General features: G+C 38.0%; 1 protein-coding gene across 1 annotated transcript in view; it reads right to left on the minus strand.

Annotated features, from left to right (window-relative positions):
* Nucleotides 1–15,009, minus strand: part of ITSN2 (intersectin 2) — a 116,729-nt gene that overhangs the window by 84,878 nt on the left and 16,842 nt on the right. The window contains exon 2 of the mRNA XM_037066805.1: nt 7,129–7,192. Within this exon, the coding sequence (XP_036922700.1) occupies nt 7,129–7,159 (31 nt within the window). The 5' untranslated portion in view covers nt 7,160–7,192. The remainder of the gene's footprint in view (nt 1–7,128; nt 7,193–15,009) is intronic.

Here is a 15,009-nt window from a genome sequence, read left to right on the forward strand (position 1 = left end):
AACTGTTCCAACTGCATTGGTGGCGTAAGGAAGTCCTTTGCTTTGTCATCTGTCCCACGGCCCACTTTGAACTCCGGCTTCCTTTACTCTCAAGCTCTACTGAAAATGTCAGCCCAGACATGGACCTCCTATGCCTACACTGAATCCAATTTATTCTGCTCCCTAACTTCTGGAAACTCTTCAAAGTGTCCGGTACACAGTGCCTGTTCTGTTTCCTAAAGCTACTTCAGATTAAAGACAAAAGGTTTTCTCTGATAACTTAAATGGGATCCAGAAAAAAAGTAAGAATTTAAATCACCACCTTGAAACAAGACTTAGTATTGTCACGAGTGAACATAACAACAGGAACAACAAAGCAGCCCCAGAAAAAAAGGTGGTCAAGAGAATTAGGGGTCTAGAAATATTTTTCTATGAGGCAGTTAAAAATCTGAAGTATTAAGCCAGAGGAATCAAAGATTAAAGAAGACATGGTAGCAACTTTAAGTATTTTTTAAGGTATGTAGAATACAGTTACCTGCTGTTCTTACAGGAATTAGGAACAAGAAAACCATGTCAGAAAATTAGTGCCGTATTCAAGAGGAATCAACTGCCTTGAAGGTATTCTTCTTGTTAGCAGAGGCATTAACACAGAGGATGGCTTAAGCCTGAGCATTTCTGAGGTTCTCTCAAACCACGAAAAACAAGCAAATGATGATTTTAACAATCCTTTCCACTTGCTATAAAAACAAGACCAGTCTCTCAACTTCCCACCATCTCCAAATGCACCGTTGCCCTCTTCCTTTGACAGTTAACAGCACACCAGAGCATAAAGAAATAGAGTGGAGGTTCTGCTCCAGTCTGCACGCTACCAGTTTGGTGACTTAGGTAGGTCTTGAGCCCTTTTCATCCTTTAGTCCTTATCTAGTAAGAATAGTGTATGTAGTCCCAGGCAGTACTTCACTAGCCAATGTCCTACACCAGAGGTGTTCACCCCCCACCCCTGTTGAATCACCTGGGGATCTTTAGGGGGAAAAAGCTATTCCAGCAGACCAGTTAAATCAGGATTTCTGGGGGATGAAGCACAAAATTCCTAATTTTTAAAAAGCTCTCCAGGAGATTTTTTTTGGTGCAGGCAGGGTTAAAAACCATGGTCCTATACAAGCCAGGGTTGCACAATGCCCCCTCTTCTCTCTGTCCCTCCACAGAATATTCTGTTCCATCTTTACCTCCCAGCTAACTCTGGACAGCTAGACAACAGTGCTGTCCAAACGCAACACCTGGTGGCTGTTAAAGTGCATCATATGGTCCAGTATATGGGAAATTCTCTTTCTCCTAAGGATGATACATACATCCTTCAGCTCTACCCTGTTAAAATGAGTTAGTCTCACCCAACTCACTTTCTCGCAAATGGAAACATAGATTTTTTTTTAACCCCCTTTACCATACTGCTCTTTCAACTCTTGACTGGCTATCTCATCAAACAACCTTTCTCTCTGTCACTGATTTTTATTTTTTTATTTATTTTATTTTATTTATTTATCTTTAGAGAGAAAGAGAAGGAGAGAAGGAGAGAAACATCAATGTATGGTTGCCTCTTGTGAGTCCCCTGCTGGGAACTGGCCCGCAACCCAGGCATGTGCCCTGACTGGGAATCGAACCGCGATTGTGTGGTTTGCAGGCCCGTGCTCAATCCACTGAGCTACACCAGCCAGGGCTGATTTTTAAAGTCTAACATTAGCAGAGCAATAGTAGTACTTTGTAGAAGCAGCAACTACTATCCACTGAGTATTACTGTACTTCGCTGTATATAATATACAACCATGTTTTTTGTCCAAACTTTCAGAAAAAATTCTCGTTTTAATTTTTTCATTCAATTCAATTTATTTACTTATTTATTATTTACATTTAGATACTTTTTGTATTATAAAAAAAATTTAGCATTTATTTTTTAATGTATTATGGTACAAGAAATTTTATGTAACAAATTACAAAACACAAGAATAGATACAAAGTATTTGGGGTACTGCCCATGTATAATGCACATCCTTATTTTCCCCTCAAAAATTTGGGCAAAAAAGTACGTATTATACATGGGAAAATACAGTACTTTATGCCAGCATTCATGCTAAGTATATTAATATTACCACATTTAATTTTCCCAACTCCCATGGACTAAGTTTTACATGTATTATAAATGGAAAAACTAACGTGTAGGGTGGTTAAATAATCTGCCTAATACCATGCAGCTAATCTGTAGCTAGAATTTTCTTGTACTTTAGAATAGAACTTCAAAATTCATGCTCTTAATTACTATCCTGCATTACCTCTCTGATTACTTTGATATTATTTTTGTCATTTGAAAATAAGTAACAAAATCTAAAGGAGACGCATCTAAACTGATATTTAAATATAAAAATAGGTCTCTTTTACATGTCAAAGCAACCAAATTTTCCTTTGGAATAACATACCTTTCAAAAATTCTGAACATTGATTATATACCAAATAGGTGAAAAATGTTAACTATGACATTACCTCTAACATAAAATTTATTTAATCTTTAACAAGAGAAAAAACAATACAAAACAAAAACCTAGGATAAGAGAAATGCAGGTAATATATCCCTATCCCAAATAAATCCTTCCAAATCCCATAAGCATAACATCCTCTTTCACATCTGGTGACTTGCATTCCCTTTACTCAGATTGGCATTCACATCATTCCCTCTTCTCTTTCAAATTTATCTTTCAAGGTCCAGGGCAGATGTCACTTCCTCTAGGAGGTCACTAACACCTGCAGGTCAAATTAATTGCTTCCTCCTCCAGATTCTCAAGAGGCTACTCCATGCTTCCACAGAGCACTTAGAAAGGTGCTATAATTGTTCTGCGTCCATCTGTGCTGCTAGACTAGAGCCCTTGGGAAGCAGGAGCCTTGTGTGTTCATCTTTCCATCCCCAGAACCAGCAGAGCATGAAGCACAAAGCAAACACTTAAAAGTGACTGAGGAATCGACATGGGAATGAATAAAAGAGGGAGTAGAAAACAAGATGAGAAACAAGATCAGGACTCGGGGGAACACAAAAGTCACTCACAAATCTTTCCGTGGTCTACCCTGCACAGGAGGCCACATCAGCCCTCTGAGGAGGTCTTCAGAGCGCTATAGACTCAACATGCCTAATAACCACCTGCACTTCACTGCTGACCTTCTCAAGTTGACTCACCTTCTGTCAGTAAGAAACCAAGTATGTTTAGATGTCTAAGCTCATATATATTTGCTGCCTACATTATATAAAAAATCTCCCTTACAAAGTTGTTTCCAGGGATGCATATCATAGAAATGTAGGTGCCCACTATAATTTGAAATACTAAGATAGATTTGATTTAACATATACTTAGGAGACCTGACTTACGGTGGTGAACACACAATACAATATACACATAATGTATTACAAAATTGTACACCTGCAACTTATATAATTTTATTAACCAATATTTTACTCCATATATATATATATATATACATACATACATACGTACACACACACACACACATATATATATATAAGCCCTAAATGACTGGATTTTTAAAAAATCCATAAACATCTACTCTTAAAGATAAGTTTTAAAATTAGATTTAAAAGGAAAGAAACAGAGGCACTAAAGAACTAAGAACCTAAAATAGCTAAACCTATGCACTTTCTAAATAAATACTTCATTCATAGTACCAAACCTACTTGGTTTATCAGTTTATTATAAAATAAACCAATTAACCCGTCACGAGTCCTGTGACTAGGACGGCAAGTAGTGTGGCTACAGACTGGTTTGCTACTATCTGATTTTGGAAAGGCCATGATGATCCAATGTGACAACAATGACAAAGGAGGACAAAGATGGAAGCGGCTCGCCTTTCTCGAGCCCTGACAATCAGGTACTTTATAAGCGGTAACTCACTGACTCCCGCCATTGCTTTATAAATCAGGTACTACCAGTATCCTCGTTTTCAGGTGGGGAAACAAAACCCCATGCTGGGTTCTGTGTCTGCACTGTCCAATACAGTAGCTGCTGGCCATGTGTGGCTCTGAGCACTTGACATAAGCCAGTCAGAAAAAGACAAACACCATACGATCTCACTTACATGTAGAATCTAACGAACAAAATAAACCGACAAAATAGAAACAGAAACATGGATACATGGAACAGACTGAGAGCTGTCAGAGGGGAGGGTGGAGGAGGGGCTGGATGCAAGGAGGTGAAGGCATTAGCCAAAGATCGTACATACATAGCCCACAGACTTCACAGCAGTGTGGTGATGGCCAGAGGGAAGGAAGGGTGGGAAGGGACTGGGTGGAGGTTGCAGAGTGGGAGGAAAGGGGGACATCTGTAACAGTGTCAACAATAAAGTTAAAAAATGTGCTATGTGACTAAGGAACTGAACTTTAAACTTTATTTAATAGAAACTGAAATAGCCACAAGTAGCTTGTGGCTACCATTGGACAATGCAGCTCTGTAAGAACTGAAGAAGTCTAAAAAGTCTGGTTAGTTGTGGGATGATAAAGCAGAAATGACAAAATCTGAGGAATATGTCAGAAGCATTTTGACAAACAGCTAGGTCTAGGGTACTCAGAGGCAAGTTCCAAAAGTACTGGGTGTTAAAAAATTTACACAATCTGTAACTGAAGATTTAGGGGAGGAACAAACACTGCTTTTGAAGGCTTTGTGCTATACGTGGATGCTTCTTTCAATAAAATTGAAAATTCTAAATTGAACTTAAATTAGATATATACAAGATTATGGTTAATCTTTAGCTATTCTATAAATTAAGTAGGAAGTTACCACAGTCTACATTTGCTGTCAATTCTTCAGAAGTTGTAAAAAACTTCTAACTCTATTCCTATACACTACTCCTAAATTAATCATCCAACATTTGGTACAATTTTTTAAATAATCATTTCTAATGAATAAAAACAAGTAAGAGACTTCTTCTCCAACCCACTTATTCCCGTTCAGGGGGCCCAGGTAGCTGGAGCCCGTCCTGGTGGCTCAGGGCACAAAGCAGGACCCGCCCCAGACAGGAGTTGCCCCGGCGCAGGGCCACACACACCCACACTCACTCAGACAATTTACACACGCCAGTTCACTCCCATGCACATCTTTGGGGTGCGGGAGGAAACCCAGGCAAACATGGGGAGAACGTGTAAACTCCACACTAAGAGTGGTCTTGGGTGGGAATCAATTTTCTTTCTTTTTTTTAATTTCATAAAGAAAGGGGAAGGGAGGGAACAAGAGATGGAGAGAAACACAGATGTGAGAGAGTCATGGATCGGTTGCCTGTTGCACGTCCCCAACTGGGGGCCTGGCCCCCAACCCAGGCATGTGCCCTGACTGGGAATGGGACTGGAGACCATTCGGTTTGTGGGATGATGCCCAACCCACTGAGCCACGCCAGGCAGATCCCATTTTAATTTTCTCATCAACGCTGTAAGGTTGAATGAAAAGACATTATTTGAGGATCTGCTGTACTACTTTCTTTTATGTTCATTTTATTTATAAACCTGCTTAACATGTTGGTTGAAGTTTATAACTAAACTGTATTTAATGCATATTACTTTGTAATTTTCAAATGTAGGTAGAACACATTACTACAATTATTTATTATCCAGATTCTAAACCTATGTTTATCACTCATTATAGAAGAAATATTATTTAATTTTTTAAAAGCTGCCCATCTTTGTAATTCAACACTATTCCCACATAGGAGCAATGCTCACCTTAACCCCTAAATACGAGTACTGAAAAGGCAAAAAAGTAAACAAACACCTGGGGGGATGGGCTGGGATGAGAGTAAAAGACAGAAAACTGTACTTGAACAACAATTAAATTAGAATTTTTTTTTAAAAAAGTAAACAAACAAAACCCTTATCTTGAGTTTATCTTTAAATGACAGAATCCTACCACACATCAGAATTTATTTTTATGCAAGTTATTCATTTTTCCAAAAATCTTATAAATCTCATAAAGTCGATCTAGTCTTAAAACTTATACAACATGTATTTGCATAGTGATTGAGAACATGTGTGAAACAAGATGTAATGGATTAAATACATGGTGACATTAAAACAGAATTGCTGCCCTGGCCAGGTAGGTCAGTTGGTTGGAGCATCGTCCTGTACATCAAAAAAGTGTGGGTTCAATCCCTGGTCAGGGGGCACACACCTAAGTTGTGGGTTCCATCCCTGGTCCGGCAGCGTACTAGAGCCGACCAACTGATGTTTCTCTCGCTCTCCCCATCCCTCTAAAACTCAATAAACACATCCTTGGGTGAAGGTTAAAAAAAGAGAACTGCTTTCTCAAGGTGGTAGAATCATTGGTGATTCTTCCCTCCTTTTTTTAATGTTAATATTTTCAATGTTAATTTAAAGAATTATAAACTGGACTCACTATTTCCTTATATTTATTTATAATTAGCTAATGAAATTTATCTCAACTCAGCATCCTAGATTTCTTTAGTGATTTAAAAATATAATACATATTCTCAGTTCTAAATGACATACACAGTAACTTAATACTTATTAAGTTGGTTAATTCGTATTTGAGAAATGAATTAAAACTAGAATCAGAAAAAAAGCTTTAAAAACATTTTATTATTGAAATTAAGTAATTTCTTTTAAAATTATTCCTATTAAGCAATTAGGTGTATTGACATACATAATCCTACGTAAAAGGAAAACAAAACTAACTTTTATACATACTACTAAATGAATCTTTATTGGCTTGATGAGTTTACAATCACCCCATGCTACTAAAAATACTTTCAATATTTTCACCTTGTAGCACTGTTTTCTGTCCTCCAGTTTTATACATCAATTGCAACGTGGCTGTAAGTTATTCTTAACTCTCAAAGGCAAGCACACATTTCAGATGATACTGCAGAACACGCCAATACTGACTTGCAGGGTTCACTACATAATGTTCTAACAGAACTATATGCAATGTTTTAAAACAAACTGCCCAAATATTTTCAACAAAAATACTTTAAGTTTCGAATTTATAAGCTGAAAGAAAAATATCACAAAAGAATATTTATAACCTCTACAACGCCTCCCCACCAAATTCCATAAGCTCTTTATCGTCCCTCAAGCACAAAGCTGCTTACCGTTCATAGCTGTGGGAAACTGAGCCATCATGGTCCTGAATTTTCCTTGCTAGCTCTCAGCCATCTGCAACATAAAAACATTGTGCCATTAATAATACAGCAAGGGCAGATCACAGCTTAGTGCACCCGCCAAGTAGTGGGAATGTCTGTCCCTTCAGCTCACACTTCCAGCGGAAAACAATGCAGAGCTTCTGCTGCTGCTGAACAGGCAGAACTGACATTTGAGGAAGGGTAGGAGATTTTGCTAGGTAATGGTTCTGCCTTTAAAATGAACCATTTAAAAGAAAAACAGTCACATTTAATAGCAAATACTGAATAAAGAAATCCTTGGCATGAACTAATTTTGTAGAAATTAATTTGGGAAAGAGGAAAGTTATTGCAACTAGGCAATGATTTATTTCAAAGAAATCAACTCTGTAAGTTGAATGTAAATAACAATTAAATCTTCAATACTCTTCTTTAAAAAAAAACCCAAACAAGAAAAACATCCAAAATAAATGTAGCATAACTATTTAATCAAGTTTCACAGGCTTATAAAAATGGTCTATAAGTAATTATTAAAAAATATATATGTTTTATTTAAACATAATTAAACGTGCTGGGCAAGTGTTCTGCACTGGAAGAGAAGGAAATCTAGAAATTTAATAGCTCTGGGTTCAAATCCCAACTATGCTAGTTCCTTAGCTCTAACCATGAAAGAGTTACTTAATCTTTTTTGACTCTCATGGTCATCTGTAAAAATACTTTGCAAGAGTATTTTTTAAAGTATTGAACATAATCCAGTACAATGCCTGAGGTATAATGGGGTTTTGATAAATGGGCTTCTGGGTGTCCAGAAAGGAAGAGCATAATGTAATTCTGAACCCTAATTCATTAATTTACTGTAAGTAAATTCAGAATGTTTTCCTTGAAACTCAAGGGTATGATAAGTTAGGGAGTGTGAAGACCTAGCAAATTTACAGTAATGTACTTAGTAATTTAAACCATGGATTATAACATTGTAGGAAAATACTATTAAGAGACTACTCAGTAGCTCATCCATTTACCCAAATAATTTAAGTATTACTATTTTTAGAAGCCTAACAAAAAATGTTTGCACCAGCTATTTGATCAAAGGAGATACAGTGAATTGCGCATCGTGGTGGTTGGTGTTGCCAGAGCAGGTGGCTAATTAGCTGCCAAGAAGTGTTTTCAGGGCACCACATCTTCGTGAACTGAGTGTGCTCAAGAAGAAATATGACCGTACTAGTGTGACCACCAAAAGTGAGACACAAACCAGCAAAAAAACCCTGGTATATAAGTCCAAAGTTCGTTCATCTACGAGAAATTTAACCCGAGAGAACAAACAGCAGCTTTTCTTCCTATAAAGCCAACTACCATCTACTAAATTGAGCAAAGGGACTCAATTGTGATTAGAAGGTAAAGTTTAAGGGTAAGCTTTAACTTTCTTTTTCTGATAAACCTCCTTTTTTCTGATAAGTAGGGGGTTTATCAGAAAGTCTAAATTTGATACACTTATCTACACAACAGGGATAAGCAAGAACTGGGCACTAGGGATGAACAAACCTCCGACAATGCTTTGGCACTCCCAACTTCCTTATGATTCCCAGCTCTTCTGTATGTTACCACTCTGTATCATCCTCCTTTCAAAGTACACATTCTTTTTTTTAAATTTAATTATTGTTCCAGGACAGTTTTCTGTCTTTTACTCCTATCCCAGCCCACCTGCGCAGTGCTCCCCACCTCCCTCCCATTTCCACCCCTGTTAGTTTTTGTCCATGTGTCCTTTATACTTGTTCCTGTCAAAGTATACACTCTTGATCTGGCTGGTGTGGCTCAGTGGATTGAGCACCAGCCTGCGAACAGAAAGGTTACCAGTTCTATTCCCTGCCAGGGCACGTGGCTGGGTTGTGGGCCAGGTCCCCAGTTGGGGGAAGCAACTGACTGATGTATCTCTCACACATCGATGTTCCACTTTTCTCTCTCCCTTCCTTCCTTTCTAAAAATAAATAAATAACATCTTAAGAACAGAATACAGTTTTAAAAAAATGCATGTTCATTCTTTAAATGTAAACTTCACTGCAATGGAGCTTTAAATCTGTTTCTACGCTTTGACTTCATCTGTTACTATACTCTTCTAAAGCACGAGGAAATTTCACCTATGTGCAGGATGGTTTTCTTCACTTTTTCCTCAAAGGTAATATAAACCATGGTAGGATGGTCAGGAACTCCTTGAGGAGATACTGTGTGGAGATTTAAAAAGTAAGAATGAGCTATAATTGTAATGTTAAGAATCTTGGACTTGAACCTGTGGCTAACAAGAAGTCAGATTTCACTAAAGAGTCATTGTGAAAAGGGGGCAAGCCTGAAGCAGGGCGATCAGTTAGGGGAGAGCTGAGAACACTATCTGGCACCTATTCTAAAACAGCGGCAGCAGAAACAGAGAAGATGGATTGAACTGGAGAAACAATGAATGGCTTAAAACAGGTAGAACTCAGGGACTGTTTAGATCGAGGCATTATGGGGTAAAAGGAATCAGAGATGACTCCCAGAATTGTAGTTTGTGAGACTGGGTGAACTGTGACTTGCCAACTTAAAAAAATAAAAAAGGCAGTGAACACAGAAGGAAGCCTTATAAAGCAAGTTATGACTACAACTTCCTCAAGCACAGAAATTCTACAGATAAGCATAACACTTTTACTTCTCCAATTTTAAGTGATCGTAAGTAACATTAAACCAAAATAAGCTATATGCCTGCAAAGAAACAATTTACTTACAAAGATGCAGTAGTAAGGGCTCCTATTTTATTAGGTCTCTGTAACACAGAGATAATTTTTAAATGTGGGAGAAAATCCTCCAAGCATTATCTAGAATGCATTTTATAACTGCATAAAAGCGTGTAAAATACCGAAGCTCCCTTGGAGAAAGAGCACAGACTTATGAAAGACAAATAAGAAACAGGATCCCACCCTGGCCAGTGTGGCTCAGTTGGCTGGAGTGTTGCTCTGTACACCAAAATGTTGCAGGCTGGATCCCCAGTGTTCTCTTTCTCCCTCTCTCTCTTCCCCCTCCCTCTCCTTCTCCCGTCCTCCCTCCCCCCTCCCCAGGCTTTTCCACTCCCTCTAAGAAGCAATTAAAAAATGTCCTCAGGTGAAGATTAAAAAAGAAGAAGAAGAAATAGGATCCCACAGTCACAAAGTCTTAGATATCTACCTAGGACCTCTGGCTAGTCATCATGTACTCTGCAAATACAACAGAATGCTACATAATAGATGCTTAATAATCACAGGTATAATCCTGAAATAAAACCAAAGAATGAATCAAATAAAATAATGAGCAGAGAAGGCAAATCCCTTCAGTGAAGCTAGGGTACTAGTATTACAGAACCTTATTCACCTGGTACATGGGATTCGGTCACCCATGTACCATAACATGCAGGTACTCTATTATAACAGGGACACATGGAAGAATGGGTGTAACAGCTGGCCATGGTAACAATTTGTTGAGACCAATAAGCTTTTAAAGCATATCATTTCATACCTGTAACGTTTATATCAACTCTCTGGCCTGTTGAAGAACACCTCACGTTTAACAATTCTACTGATCTACTTGCGGAGAAATAGTAACATTGAAATGATGAAAAATGCAACAAGTATATTCTACTTTTTAATAAAGTAAAACTGTTTCACTTTATGTAATCATAACAATTACTATTTATTAAGTCCTTACTATGTGTCATGTTCAATATTCATTGAAAGTCCATTATGTTCTAGGTTTTTAAAAAATTTTATGTATATTTTATTGATTATGCTATTACAGCTGTCCCCATTTTTTCTCCCCTTTATCCCCCTTCTCCCTGCACCACCACCACCCACCAGCCTCCCCCCACACTGAGTTCTTGTCCTTGGGTTGTACATGTAAGTTCTTTGGCTTCTCCATTTCCTATACTATCCTTGACCTCCCCCTGTCTATTTTATGCCTACCAATTATGCCTCTTATTCTCCATACCTTTCCCTACAATTCTCCCTACCTTTCCCTACAATTCTCCCTACCTTTCCCTACAATTCTCCCCCTCCCTTTCCCCACTGATAACCAATCTCAATTTCTGTGATTCTGTTCCTGTTCTAGTTGTTTGCTTAGTTTTTGTTGTTTTTTTAGGTTCAATTATTGATAATTTAGAGTTTGTCATTTCACTGTTCGTAGTTTTTGATCTTCTGTTTCTTAGATAAGTCCCTTTAACATTTCATACAATAATGGCTTGGTGATGATGAATTCCTTTATCTTGTCTGGGAAGCACTTTATCTGCCCTTCCACTCTAAATATAGCTTTGCTGGATAGAATAATCTTGGATGTAGGTCCTTGCCTTTCATGAATACTTCCTTCTGGCCCCTTCTTGCCTGCAAGGTTTTTTTTGAGAAATCAGCTGACAGTCTTATGGGCACTACTTTGTAGGTAACTGTCTCCTTTTCTCTTGCTGCTTTTAAAATTCTCTCCTTATCTTAAATCTTAGGTAACTTAATTATGATGTGCATTGGTGTGTGCTTCCCTGGGTCCAACTTCTTTGGGACTCTCTGAGCTTCCTGGACTTCTTGGAAGTCTATTTCCTTTGCCAGACTGGGGAAGTTCTCCTTCATTACTTTTTCAAATAAGTTTTCAATTTCTTGCTCTTCCTCTTCTCCTTCTGGTACCCCTATGATTCGGATGTTTGAGCATTTGAAGTTGTCCCAGAGGTTCCTAAGCTTCTCTTCATTTTTCTGAGTTCTTGTTTCTTCATTCTGTTCCAGTTGGATGTTTATTTCTTCTTTTTGTTCCAAATCATTGATTTGAACCCCGGTATCCTTCTTTTCACTGTTGGTTCCCTATATATTTTCCTTTATTTCACTTTGTGTAGCTTTCATTTCTTCCTTCATTTTGTGACTGAGCTCAATCAATTCTGTGAGCATCTTGATTATCAGTATTTTGAACTCTACATCAGATAAGTTGTCTGTCTCCTCCTCACTTAGTTCTTTTTCTAAAGTTTTGATCTGTTCTTTCATTTGGGCCATATTTCTTTGTTTTGGTGCACCAACAACATCACTGTGTGGTTGCTTCTCATGTGGCCCCCCCGGGAACTGGCCTGCAACTAAGGCATGTGCCCTGACTGGGAATCGAACCAGCGACCCTTTGGTTCACAGCCCACACTCAATCCATTGAGCTACACCAGCCAGGGGATATAATTTAATCACTATGGTAATTACCTATGGTTTTATAATATTTATGTGAAGATTTTCCTGCACATTGTAAATTAATGGAAAACTGGCATTGGCACCTTTTTAGAAACCAAGAAGATATGTATGGTAGAAAGCAGGCATAAGGAGAGACCGCTTTGATTTAATGTAAATCAAAATTTGGAGAATGTGGGAAATATAATCACACTAAGGCAGAGAAAAGCAGAAATGCTTTAACAGAAGTAGGAAATCCTCTTCAAAAGGTCAGTAAGACTCAGAAAAAGAAAAAATGTAGCTATTATAGGTAAAAAGCAGCTTAATTAAGGTTAGATTTTTTGTTTGTATAGAAGCACAGAATTATAAAAGAATTACAGTAATCATTTAATCAAAAGCCCTCAATTTTCAAGATGTAAAAACGAAGAAACTTGTATGAGTTCACAGTCATAGCAAAACTGGTCCTAGGAACCTCATCTCTTACATCCAGTGCCCTGTTTTTTAAAGTTCCCCAACTTCCCTGATCATGTAACTTGGGAAGTTTATCAATTCTACAGATTTTGAGACTTATCGCTAGAAGACTTCAACTCAGAAGTCATTATGTGAACTAGGCCACCAACCTCCTTAAATGTTCTTCCTGCTTTGAGACCTGTGAAACAATAACACAAACAGAGTCACTTTACAATGGAGCCAGAGTTGCCATCCCAGAGGAACTGCCTGGCAGGAATATGCCCCAAACCTATGGAAGATTAAAACAGGGCACAATAACCTTCGGACAGGGACAGCCTCAAGCAACACTGTGCCCCAAACAACTGCCTGCAAATATAGTCGATAATATTGTAATGACTATATATGGTATCAGATGGGTATAAATTTATTGGGATGATCACTTCCTAAGTTATCTAAATGTCTAATCACGATCTTATAGACCTGAAATTAATATGTCAACAGTAATTGGAAAATTTAATTGTAAAAAAGATAAGAAAGCAGATATTCTGACCACCAGATTGATGACTACCAGACAAATACCACATGATCTCACTTATATGTGGAATCTAATGAACACAATAAAGTAATGAACAAAGTATCAACAGAAACAGAAGCATAGATACATGGAACAGACTGACAGCTGCCTGAGGGGAGGGTGGGTAATGGATGTACAATGGTGAAGGGATTAACCAAAGAACATACAAGAACATACGTGCATGACCCATGGACAAGGACAATGAGCAGGGAATCAACTGAGGGAGAGAAGAAAACAGGCTGCATGGAGGTGGGAAAAGGGAGAAAAAAGGGCAGGAATGACTGTACTAGCATAAACAATTGGGGGACAAAAATAAATGTAAAAAGCAAAGCAGGCTCCAAACTTCTTCCTCGAAACTTTGAAGGCATCAGAACCACGGATTTTAGACCAAACTGTCCTTTGCAACATGGCCCTTCTGTAATGTGTTGTTTTTCTTTTCCTTTGCAGTACACTTTTAGAGCTAAAGGTTTACTTCCTATTGAATTCTGAGATCTTTATAGTGGGGGGGGCTGGGTTTTTTAATTACACTTCTAATCATGTTGGTTAAACGCTGATTAAGTTTAAAGAAACCTGAATGAAGGTCTGACATTCAAAAGTAAGACCATCAAGTTCCTGAGGGCACACCTTTCAAAACTCTCCTCAGTCCCTTCTCTACTTCGCATGCTACACTCACGGATCGACTCCACACTTGATCACCTGGGAAATGTTCTTTCCTCATCTAGTTCCCAAGGAGATCAAGGTCGGTTCCATGAGAGAATGATTGGAGCAAAACTGCCTACTTCTTTGTAGTTCCCACAGTAAGATCAAATTCACAGAATAAGAATATACATACCCCTTTATCTGTTTCCCATCTATTCTTTCTTTCATTCACCTATTTATTCATCATACATGAACTGTGATTATTAGTATCTAAAGAATGCTTTGATAACCCAAAAAGACAGAACACTATTGGCAGATAAACCAAAGTACAATACCTATCGCAAAGGAGGTAATATCTGTGTAAGATTTGTCTAAAATAAGGTCAGAGGCAAAATTAGTGGATTCTATGTGTCCTTGGGGCAAAAGACATTGTATAGGTGTGTGGGTAGGCACTGTCACAAAGAAAGGAAAAGCACCTGAATCTGAGGTGAAAAGAAGAAATGTATGGCAGCCATTTCCCATTCAAAGTACAGCCCTTCCCATTCGAAGACAGTGTGATTTGAAAGTTATGTGATTTCAAAGAACTCACTTAATCTTAAGTGTTAAAAGAGAACTTAACACTCCTTGGAGTTCTAGAAATTCTAAGGAGATGCAAGAGTAGCAGAGCAGGGAGGAGGAATATAGGTTTGGGAGGGGACAGCAACTGTAATAAAAGTAGCTCTGTTTCTGTGTTTTATATACTGAGGCTTCTTTATAATAATTTCATCTAATGACTTAACAAAGAGTCAAACCACATACTGAATATTCCATCTCTACGTTAGAAACAATTAAAGGGAAGCCAAAGTAATGAAGTAACTTGCCAAAATCACACAATTTAAGAAACAAAGAACATCATACTACTGATTCTGAACGTCCCTGTACAAATCATGGAGAGCCCGTTTAAAGCACAGTATATGTTGGAGCTGGAGATCCAGATTTGTTAGTCACCAGAGACTGGGAAAAGCTGTCATCTGTTGA

The sequence above is a fragment of the Sturnira hondurensis genome, unplaced genomic scaffold (genome assembly GCF_014824575.4).
Source record: "Sturnira hondurensis isolate 20B ecotype Veracruz unplaced genomic scaffold, ASM1482457v3 Scaffold0016663, whole genome shotgun sequence".
In the NCBI taxonomy this organism is placed as follows: domain Eukaryota; kingdom Metazoa; phylum Chordata; class Mammalia; order Chiroptera; family Phyllostomidae; genus Sturnira; species Sturnira hondurensis.